At 22.6% G+C, this 12,096-nt stretch overlaps 1 protein-coding gene across 1 annotated transcript; it reads right to left on the bottom strand.

Annotated features, from left to right (window-relative positions):
* Window positions 1–7,394: 7,394 nt before the first annotated feature.
* LOC145846275 (aurora kinase C-like) lies at window positions 7,395–11,205 on the bottom strand. The gene is made up of 7 exons (XM_082953153.1): window positions 11,134–11,205; window positions 9,920–10,005; window positions 9,485–9,582; window positions 8,628–8,855; window positions 8,147–8,220; window positions 7,817–7,879; window positions 7,395–7,496 (listed from the first exon to the last, which is right to left on the bottom strand). The coding sequence occupies exons 1-7, from the start codon at window positions 11,203–11,205 to the stop codon at window positions 7,395–7,397; spliced, it is 723 nt and encodes a 240-aa protein (XP_082809279.1).
* Window positions 11,206–12,096: the final 891 nt, after the last annotated feature.

Genomic DNA, 12,096 nt, shown 5'->3' with positions numbered 1-12,096 from the left:
TGACTGTTATTTGTACAAGTTTAATAGTTAATAGTATAAAAAAAATGACTGTTCTCTTTCATTTCATACAGATAATATATTTATATGTGGTCTGTTTTACTTAAAAGTCTAGAATTTGCGGTTTTAAGTATTAGTTTAACACTAAAATATTTATTTTTTAACTTGCAAACAAGCATAAACTTTATGTAAATAAAATTCATAAACTTTAATTAAAAAACAAGACCGTATTTTAATGATACAATTAATAAAAAAGAAGGTTTTAATTTTGTTTTTATCGTTTGATAAAAAAAACTTTAGACCCCTAAATTTTCATTCACGAGTATTTAAACCTTGCCTTTAAAATCAAAAACTTTCTAAAACTTATAAAAAAATAACTGTTTTGCACAAACAATCGATATAGTATACAAAAATTGTACGAAAGGTAACATGTGTCATTCAGTTAAGCATATTTTTTAACTAAAAATTTAAACTTCTAGAAAATATCAAAGTATTTAAAATACTTCACAATAAGTATAACATTGCTTTACAAATTTAGTTTTAATACAAGTTCTAGTAATTAGTATCTTAGAAAATTTAATATTAAAAAAGAAAATTAGTGATAACTAGTTTCTAAATCTACTATCTCAAAAAAATTTTCAATTACAATTACATCTTTAAAAAACGACTTCATATAAATATACATTAATATTTACTTACACTTAAACATTAATCGTATAAGAAACAAAACCAGAAACAAGAAAAAAAGTTGTATGCCTAAATAAAGCAATAATAACTGTATAATTTAAACTTTAACTAAAACTTAAATTACCATTTTTAAAAATATTTAGGAATTTTTCATGTCAAATGACAATCAGCAGCAACACAATACCAAATAAATATATTTACAATTTAATTTTAAAACCTATATAAAATTTAAAATATCCTTAACCGTAAATATTTCCATTGTTAACAAAACAACCAAGATTATATTTAAAATACTAATTGATTAAACTCGACTTATATTGACTGTAAGAAAAAACTAACTTATTTAAAATTACACAATTTTATAGTTCGTAAAACTTATTAAGTTATCTAAAAAGATGACTGAGTACAGTTCTTACTTTTTTACTATATTAAGGTAACAATTGTTGTAACTTTATGCATTTCAAAAACATAGGTTAAACTTTCTTTATATGATATAGATAATAATGATTTATTCAAGTTGAAGTTAAAAATCAGCATTTCTATAATGTAATTCAACATCCGTTTGCTCCTCGGTTTGTTTTAAAGTTCACATTTAAATGTAATTATTAAATAAAACGGTAAAATTTCTAACATAGTTCAATAAAATTACAGAAAATAGCTTTTAATGTTTGTTACTTATATAGGTTTACACTTAAAAAATAATTCTGTCTTTATTTAAAAAAGTTGAGGTTTTTAAAAAGTAAGAAAAATTTTTTGTTTATGTTCTTAAGAAAAAAAAGTACTACAGTGAAAAAAATTGACCTAACAAAAAAAGAATAAGTATAATTAAAATGTTAATAAAACTTGGTAAAAAGTGTAATTCTATCATAATTGAAAATATCTTTTGCAGGTATCAATCAAAATGTGTTAAAATTTTATGTAATAACTACAAGTTTTTAGAAGATCCAAGCATTTCTAATTTAGTATAGTAGACTGAAAAAGTCATTATTTTTGATTAAGATAGCAAAAGATTTTATGTTTATATGATTTTCAGCGTATATGGTATATAAAATAATATTTACAACTACTGTAAAGTGTCTTAAAATTGTCTAAAACTTAAAATTAAAATAGAAACATAGGTCTTTATTAAGCAGTACAATTGATATATTAGCTTGAACACTTTACTATAAAATAAAAATGAGCTTTACTAAATGTTTCTTTTTATGTACATAATTTTATGAAGTTTAATTATATAATATAAAACGTTATTTGTTATAAAAATCGTAGTAAAAGTTTTTGTTCTTTTTTATAGACTTAAACATATTTATAGTTAAAATTTTAGTTTATAAGAAACTAGTTTATTCTTAAATGCTTTATTTTTTTTTTCAGTTAGATACTTATGTTTCTATTTAGTAAATTTAAATTTGTTTTATGTCTTATAGTTCTATAGTTTCAAACTTAAATCAACCTAAAAATTTTTATGTGCAAAATCAAACGCATATTTTTAAAAGCATATTACTAAAAATGTTAAACTTAGATTTTATAGACAAAAGCTAAAAAGTTAATCGTGTATGGTGTTTATAAAAAACTTTAAAAACTATACATAAAATTACGATAGTTAAGTTATAAATATTTTAAATAATTTGCTATAAATAAAGTTTTTACGCTTTAGTTCAACAGTTTGTTTTCAAAATTTTAAAAAATACTTTTTATTGGTTTTCAATCTATAATTCTTTTACTTCAAAAAACAAAATCATTAAAACAAACGGTGTTTTTATAAAAATTAAAACATTATAACCTTAATAATCATATATTACGTTTAAATGATAAGACAATCGCAAGTTCGGTCAATATTAAACGTATAAAAACTAAAATTAAAACATAGTTTATTATTTAAATTTTTGACAATGTCATTAGAGCGTAGCTATGGTTTCTTTGCTTTTAGTTCGTTCATAAAACTTGTTAAATTAGTAGTTCTTATTTATATTTATATTTTAAACATGTTTAAAAACTATTAAAATGCCACAATTTGTTAATTAAAGTAATAATTTACTTTCGTGAAAGATTCCCAAACTTTCCATTGCACTCGGTTAATATTTTCCTTTTTTTTTCACTGACTCTAAAATTAAACAAAATGCTATTGTAAACAGAACTAGACAAAAATGTTAAGTTCATAAGCGTAAAATGGTTACCTATTTGTAAAATTATTTTTTATTTTACTATAATATATAAGCTTAATATTAAAAAATATGAAACAAACTATTTTAAAAACGAAAGTTTTATGTTTTAAAGTAGCTACATGATGACAATCATAGTAGAAGGTCAATATTTAGAAAATGTTGACTAAAACAGGCTAAGCTATACTGCTGTTGATAATAAATTTACTATTTTTTTTAAAACCTTTCTACAAGGCAAAACCAACCTACTTCTTAGCTGTTAAACATTTTGATTTATTAGCTTTATTATAAACCGTTTTATATCAACCGAAAATAAATCAAAAATTTTGATATAAGTATCGACGCATAAGAAAGTATAAAAAACGAAGAGCTTACAACTGTTAGACATTAGACTTCTTTACGCATTCTACTTTTTATTCAGGTTGATAAGGTTAACCCTATTTTAATTAGTAATTTACACATTATTAAAAATAAATTAAATCGAAATTATTTATTTGCTTTTAAATTTTAATAATATGTAGTAATTGCTCATAAAAAACATTAACTAAATATTTTTTGACAGGTAACGATTTCACAAGCATGTATTTGTTGTATATACGTAGTCTATACTTTAATTATAAGTTTTACCTAGTGAAGTGTTTTGATTGCTTTAGCTTGTAGATTTAGTTTTTAAAGCTTGTTTTTTTTTTTGTATGCAATTTATTTTTTTTTTGATATAGTTAGTTTTATTAAGTAGATCTCGTTTGTTCTTCTTAAAATTGTTTTTTTAAGTGTTTTACAAATACTAAGTTTGACTTTCGTTGTAAAATTCATGAGTTATTGCTTGCATTAGGGTAAAAAAAAACTTATTCATCTATATTTAATTTTTCAAAAATTTGTCCACAACAGATGTAGTAAATAAAAACAGTTAACGTTATAAATTCTTTGTCGTTTTTCTAGTTATAAAGAAACAAATAACACCATTAAAGGCATACTGTCTAAAGAACTTCGTAAACAACTTAATAAAAATGTTTAAAAGATGGACGAAATTTTAGAACTGATAAACTTTTCAAATTATTTTTTGCTATAGTTGTTTCTATCAACCTCAAAACTAGCTATGTTAGTACTTTATTTTACTGAACTGTAACTAATCATGTTACTTTAGAATACGAACGTTTGTTGTTTTACTTAATTAATACAAACAATTATGAAAAAGTCCTATAGTATTTTAGGTAACTAGTTTCAAGACTACACAGATATGTACTATGATTTGAAAAAATTTCGTTAAAAAGAGTTTAGTCCCATTATGTCAGTTCTACTATTGTTAGATCTAATATTTTATCACCTTGAAGTCTTTAGTAGTCTTAATTAATGTTTTTCATATTACATCAACTTTATTTGAAAAAAAATAATGCGAAATTTTTTTAAGCATCGATAAAGTATATTTACCTCTTAAGTCATATGAAAAACAAAACAGTTCCCTAAATACAACTTTATTTTTAATAAAAACTGAGTTAAAATAAAAAAAACAAACTAAAAACGAGAATTGTTTACATTGAAAAAAGTAAGTATTAGATGTTTAAGCTTTTCATTTTCATTTACAAAATACTCTCATTATAATATTATTATTGATAACGAAAATTCTGAATTTCAAATAACTATTTAAAACTAAAGTTTAAGAACTTTTAAATATAAGCTGTGTATCATTTAAAGTTTAAAATTATATACCTATTATAACGAACAATCAATTATAAAAATATTATTTTTTAAAAGCTGATGAATTTTTATTTCATAAACTCTTATTTTTGTTTTTGTAAACAATTTGATGTTTTACTTATTTTGGGTTTCCATAGCCCTTCGAATTTTTAAAATTTAGTTAGTTGATAAATTTGTTTTTCTAGAACTATGTTTTAGTTCATCAGTACTAAAGTTCTACCTCATATATAGAACAAACCGGTTTAAACTGTACAACTGATTATTTTGATTAACTTTACTAAATCTATAATTCTACTATTTATTTATCTTCACATATTAATATATCGTAAAATTGTTCTTCGAATGACAATAGTAATTTTTAATTGTGTAATATCATTAGTTTACTAATTATGTATTTTTTTCCATAAAAAATTTAAATTCTTTAATATAAACTGAATGCGATAGACTATAATAAATTATAAATCAAAACGTTTACAAAATTTATTTCTAGATTTTTAAAAAATAAACTGCGTAACAAAATTAGTATGTACCAAATTACATAAAATAGTACATATGTATTAATAAAAACTACCTTCAAATTAAGTTAAACTTTTGGATGCTAAGACTCTTAACAGTTATAAAGTTGAAACTAGATAAATGAATCACACAAATTCTGCTTAAATTATCTGAGTCATAACAAGTTTAAGTTCAAATTTTCGCATCTCTTTAACGTTTCGTTCACAGTTTTTTTTTTTGACAGATTTTAAGGACAATAAGCACCTTTTTGAATACAATTCTGTCTCATTACTTCATTTATCTAATAAAAGTAGTATAATATAACTGATAATTTCGATAAAAATTTTAATGTCTGAACTAAAGACGCTTAAAATATTAAATTATGTTATGATTTAAGTTATGGATGATTTATATTTACGGACTTACTGATATTTAAAGTTAAAAAATTAAATAATTGTCGAAAATTCTAATCGAAAGTATTTAAAATAAATCGAAGAAAAGAGAAACAAAAATTTCTCAATAGTTTTACTTAAACTTGTTGTGTTCTTAACTATAGCTTGATATATAGCATTTATATAACGAATATATTTAGAAAATTAATAGAGGTATATAGTAGCTAGTATATGTAGAACAGTTAAGTTTTATATATTTTGTTCTTAATAATGAAAAGTTCTCCATAATTACTACCAAGGTTCCATATAATAAAAATAATAAGCGTTAAAATATTTATCTGAACTTAAATAAAATAGATAAAACTGGCTTGTGGTTGTTAAACCTAATAATTAGTTAATACTGATAAGTATTGTTTATAAAACAAATTAATACTTATCTTAATTTTAGCACTAAAGCATAAATTTTAAATGCTGTTTTTTTTGTAAACAAAAATAAACGTATTAAAAAGTATAACAAAAACTTTTCAACTGCTTTATATTGCACACTTTAAAACTTTTTTAATACTTTTTAGTTTTACTATTTAATGATCATGCTTTAATTAATAGCTTTAATTTGTTTAGCTAAAAACTAGATAAGAACTAAAATAGCAAAGATTAGCCATAATTTTAAATTTGAAAAATTTTTGAATGCCTTTTAAATGAAACAATTAAATTTATCTGTTAAAAGACTAGTTTAAGAATATATTCTACTGCAAACTTTACTATAAATGTACTGTAAATTTAAGTATAGTTCTATTTAGATTAAACTAAATCTAAATAAAATGTTTTCCGATGATATTAACAGAAAATTAAAACTAAAAAAATTATTTTCAATTTTAAAGGATAAAAATTTGAAAATAAAAAACATAATTTTTTGATGTAAAGTGATTTTTTATATTCCGTAAAGGTATTTATTACGTTTAAGCTTCAATCTAATGTCGTAAGCATAATAATGACGTACAAATAACTAAATTTACTTCTTTTAGGCCTTTCTCTCGTTTTGGTAAAGTTAGTATTCAAATATTTTGGACTTTTACTGTATTTTTTATAGAATCAATAAAAAAATTATGTTTTTTTAGAGATGGATTATTAGATAATTTTAATTTTTTTGTTAGTTATTAAAATAATAAATATAATAACTAAACTTGTAGAGAGGGATAATTATTACAGCAAATATGAAATAATAACCAGCTTCTACAACTTTAAAGTATCTTTGATATTCTATTTAATTAACATAAAAAATTTAAAACTAAATCCTTTTTTTTTATTATGTAACACGAAAAAAGAAACACCAAAAATCACATGCTAACTACTTGCAACGAAAAATAAAAGAAAAACAACAGTGAATCAAATATTTAAAAAAAAAGTTCATTATAATTCTATAGCATTTACAAGCATGCGTAAAAATGTTAGTGTATACAAAAAAAATTTGAACAACTTGCAAACAAGTGTTTACTCTTTTATTATAAGTTTTTAGTATAAGAATCAAGATTAGACAAAAATCAAAAGACTTTTTTTTTAAACAATGTAGATAAATGATTAAAAGTTTTTATATAAGGTATTAAACTAAAGAGTAAGAAAACAAACTTAATTAAACATTTAAGCGAACAAAAATAAAGTTTTATATCATTTCATACTTTAGAAAACTCTTAGAAAACAATTAATAATAATTTAGGTTTATGTAAAAAAAATTCTTGTTAAAATCTACAATAAATGATACATTGGTACATACCTGTAACATTGTAAATTTGATTTAGTATATTTTTTTATGTGTAATAGTTTTAATTTTTAAACTGCTATAAAAACACTAACTTAAACGTAAAGACAATGTTCAAAATATAAAAACATTAAGTACAACATAAATGAAAATCATATTCCTTTTTCTTATGATCATTTATAATAAACATAAACCTCGAAAGTTCAAACACAATCATCACTGCCTTCCCAATGCCAAGTTGATTCTTTCCACGAAACTCTTTGCAGAAGGCCTTCTTGATGGGTTATCATCGTCAAGTCCATTGATTATCATCTGTCGCTGTTTAAAAAAATATCAAATAAAATAGTCTTACCTCTTTTAATGAGTGTCAAAATTTAAAAAAACGATCAAATTAAATAAATCTAATACTCTTTGTCGGTTTTTTACACGGGTACAAAAGTTCTGAAAAATTAAGAAAATGAAAAAAGTCGGTATTCAGTATTTAAAGCAATTAAAAATGTTTTAAAATATTTTTAACATTTTTGTTGTTAAAATAACTAACAATTGCACGAGGAATACTTTGACTCAAGTTCTTTTCTCTAATGTTGGTGATTTTCACGGTCATAATTGACGTCAGCACTGGTATAACTGAACAGTACACTGAAAATAATCGACATAGCAAATATATCGACTTTTTCAGTGTATACGTACGGCTCAATTGTCTGTAAGTATTTTTTTAATAATTTATAAATCGTAAAAAATTCCAATTTATTTTGACAATTTATCATTTATTGTTCTAGTTTATGTTAAAACTTATATTGATAAGTTACAAACTAATTAAACCAGGTAACTCAAGTTAACAAAAAATATATTTTGTTCGTAATGATATAAGGTTTTATCAAACTTCAATGTCTAAACTTCTTACATTATACCATTTTACTAAGCTTGCAAGTTAAAATTTGTAGAAGTTGTAATTAATTAAAACTAACTTGTTCCCTGGGCATGTAGTTCGGAGTTCCTCGCCAACTATCAGAGTGACCGGAGTCTTCTAGTCCTTCAATAACTAAAAATTTAACAGTTAATTATTGATTTTTTAAATCTAACTGATTACTACAAGTACATAATCATTTAGTAGAAAACAACATAAAAGTTTTAAATTTTACTAGTTCCTTTTTCAATGAGTTAAGAATTAGAAAATTGTTAATAAAAAATAATTGTTCCAAGTACGAGATAGTTAACAAATAACAACACACCAGTTTTAAATTATACATAATATATTTTCTAAACTAGTCTAAAAATGTTATCTTAACAAGTTTCAGTGACTAATGAATTGATATAGTTATTGACTTTAAACAAGTCAATTAAGTACTTTTATTTTTTTATATAACTTTTAATCATTTACCTGTTAAATAAAAAAGGGTATAGTTTGATTTTAAATATATGGAAATGATTTAAAATAATTCAACTAACTTTGAGTCGCAAGACCGAAGTCTCCGATCTTGTAATTTCCTCGAACAACAAATATATTTTGCGGCTTCAAGTCCCTGTGGATAATGTCTTTATCATGAATAAATACCAATCCACGAAGGACTTGAAGCGCAATTTTAAGGTTTTGACGGACTGTCCTTACGATAAACTTGTCCAATTTATTCTTTAAGTCCGAGTTTGCGAGCTCGGATTTAATAAATAGTATCTTACCTGAGTCACAGAATAAAAATTAATAAAAATTAATAGAAAATTCGTAATCGAAAATAATTCATAACAATTTCGTGTTTACACAATAGAAAAGTATTTTAATCACTTTAAAATAAATTTTATCGTAAATACTAGAAAACAACACTTTAAGTATTAAAACTTTTAATACAAAAAAAAATATTGCTTTTGCAAAAAAAAAAATAGTTGATATAAGTTGAAATTTTAATTCTTTTAAAAAGTTCAAGAAATAAAAAAATGGATTGATTCTTTTTATATGGTTGTGTTTCTTTTAGTATAAAATTTGATAAACTAAAACTTTTCTACAAATCAAGTAAGTTAAGAAAATTATTATTTTATTCAGTATATTTAATACTCTTACCGGATCTAAAGTCATTGTAGAACTGTTTCTTGTTCATTGATAACCAAAGCCTTTAAGTTTAAATGTAAGTTTAAACTATGAAACAAACTATAAGATAACAAACTTGAAGTTGATTTTGGTTATGTTTAATACGTTTAAAAGTATTAATTATTATTAAACAGTCATTTTATTATGTTTTTAATTATTGTAGTAATCATTTATATTATGGACATACTATAAATTAATAATTATTTTAATAGTCACCGTGTCAAACGTCCTCTTCTTTCAGTGAAACAACCGAAAGTGTGTAACACATTTGGACACATGCCCTTCACTTGCAGCACCAACTCTTTTTTAAGCTCACTATTTGGTCTAAAAATTTTTAGTAAATTTTATATTTATAGAAGCAATGATTGATGCATTTAGCTAAACTGTATTACTTATTAAAATAAAAACAAAATGTTAATAAGTTTTTTTTAACTAAATTATTATATTTATATTACGAAAATTTTTCATTAACTTTATTTTTAAAAACCAAGACAATTAAACGTTTATAGCAATGTTAAGAAAGTTTGAAACATATGCAAAACAGTACTCAACTAGTAATTAGTTATTGGTTTATACAGTTTACTATATTATTTGAAAACATAAATAACTTTAAAAAATTTTTCAGTCATCTTTAATTTTTACCAATACAGCTTTTTCTTACCTGCAATGTTTGTTGAACAGCAGTTTCAATGCAACTGCAGTCTTAAATTCGTCATCGTAAGACCGCACTACTGTGCTAAACTTTCCCTATAACTTTTGAATAAGCTATCAAAGTTGTAAAAAAATGTAATTTAATTGTATGTTAACAAATTTAAAGCTTGTAAATGTATACAAGTTTTACCCTAAACTTAACTGAATTAAACTGTTTTTTAAGTTTTACTTATTTTGCAAAGTATTAAATAATTGTATACAAAAATAAATTTAAATGGAAGAAACAAATGTTTTATATGATAAATATACTTAAGTACTGTTTAAATTTGATTGCTAAAAAGACTGAAACTAAAAATTGCAATAAGGAAAAAAATAAACACAGTATTTCCTTAGATAAAAATAATATTCTTGGTAATTTTTAAAACTTACACCGCCTAGAACCCCTTCGTTTTCATGTTTACTTAGGTCTCCTAGCTGTTAATATTACATCAAAAATATTAAAATTTACTTAAAAGTTATCTACCACAAAAATTATAAGATAGTTAGAAATATCAAGAACTATAGTGATTATATCGCAAGTTTTTGTTTTAGTTATATTACTGTTTTAATAATTTCTAGAATTTCTTTTAAAAGCTAGTTTTTTAAATATACTTAAACCTTGTTAGGCTTTGAAAAACCAACTAAATAGCTTTAACTAACGATTAAAAAAAATAATTTTTAAAACAATCAACAAGTAATAGAAGCTTGGGTTTACATTTTCAGAAAATAGTAGGATAAAAAATAAATTTGTTTCTTTTAACTAATTGTAACTTATTTTAAGTATAAATTTAATTATATATCATTATACATTTAATTTACTTACTTTTAGACAGAATAGTCGATCAGTAAATTCACTAATTCTTATGAATTCCTGAGAAAACAAATGATATTAGCTAATATAAAACAAAAGCTCTTAAATAGCTTTAAATTAATTCTTGATTTAGTCTGCTTTTACTTTATATTTTAAATACTAAGCTACAATAACCATTAAAAAAAAAGAATTTATATAACAATTAAAGTTGATGCAGTTATATTCAGAACTAAAAAAGAAAATGAACTAACATTTATACGTATACGAAACTTTATGTAGACGAAACTTAATAGTACTATAAAAGTAACTGCAACTACGATTAAGATATTTCTTGCAATATAGGATGGTTTCTGTTTCTTGCACATTGAACTGACCTTGGGCAAAACAAGCTTATTAGGCAACTCATTTTCTATTAACTTTACTCCGTCGAATGTGTATACAAACATTTTTTTGTTATTGTCAAACTTTTGACTTTTCTTTAAATAGTTCAATCTAAAGTAACGTATTTTACTATTTTTAGAGTTATTAAATCTACAACTGATATAGTTGTGAACTTCTTTATAGTTTTGCTCATTCATGTCTGTTACTCCGTATTTACAGACGTTTCCAGAAAGCAAAGCAGTTGTATTTTTTAGATTATGTACTTCAATATAGGTTTGTTTTATTGAGTGAAGACATATATCATCTGATAAAATAAAATGTTGGTTTAGAGAAAAGTAACAATTTTTATCGTGCTAGAATAAAAAAAAGTTAATTATTTAATTAAAAAAACATGAGGTATATTTTACAATTCTTATAGGTTGTAAAGAAAAATAGACACATTAATTTGTACATCTAACCTGCCAATAATGATCGAGGATATAGAATAGGCAAGAAAAATATCATGAGCTTAGATGTTGTTATGAAGCCTATTTCCATTTTACTATGTCAAATACAGTAGCGATTGGAAAGTATATCTGTTTTATAAAGAATATTTTATCTACTTAAATATTTTAAGGAAAATTGAAGTAATTTATTAACAAGCAAACATTAAATTAAAAAAAATCAAATAAAGTTAGTTATGCTTGTTGTGTAAAAGGTGCATTTATTTTTAACAAGTTAAATTAAAATAAAAAAAGATGGTGGCAGTTTTACAAGTTAAGTAAGACGTAGATAAATTTTAATTTATATATATTTTCGTAATTTAATAACAAACGGACAGTTTTTCAAGTTTATTTACTGTATAATATTTACTACCAAGTTTTCTAAGAAGCTACCGTAGTTATTTACTTTTATACTATTATAATATCTTACATGTAAAACAATTAACTTTCAAGAAATGTTAAGAAAAAAGTGTA

The sequence above is a fragment of the Thalia democratica genome, unplaced genomic scaffold (genome assembly GCF_965202585.1).
Source record: "Thalia democratica unplaced genomic scaffold, ktThaDemo2.hap1.1 HAP1_SCAFFOLD_384, whole genome shotgun sequence".
Lineage (NCBI taxonomy): Eukaryota > Metazoa > Chordata > Thaliacea > Salpida > Salpidae > Thalia > Thalia democratica.
This window is presented reverse-complemented; position numbering and strand designations above follow the sequence as displayed.

Bases quoted from the DNA above. Each gene is read 5' to 3' on its own strand.
- LOC145846275 (XM_082953153.1), bottom strand. From the start codon at position 11,205: ATGTTTGTATACACATTCGACGGAGTAAAGTTAATAGAAAATGAGTTG. The intron at 8,221-8,627 runs GTTAGTTGAATT...TTAAATTTTTAG, and splicing joins CTTCGGTCTTGCGACTCAAA to TTATTGAAGGACTAGAAGAC. The intron at 7,880-8,146 runs GTTAGTTTTAAT...AAATACTTACAG, and splicing joins ACTACATGCCCAGGGAACAA to ACAATTGAGCCGTACGTATA.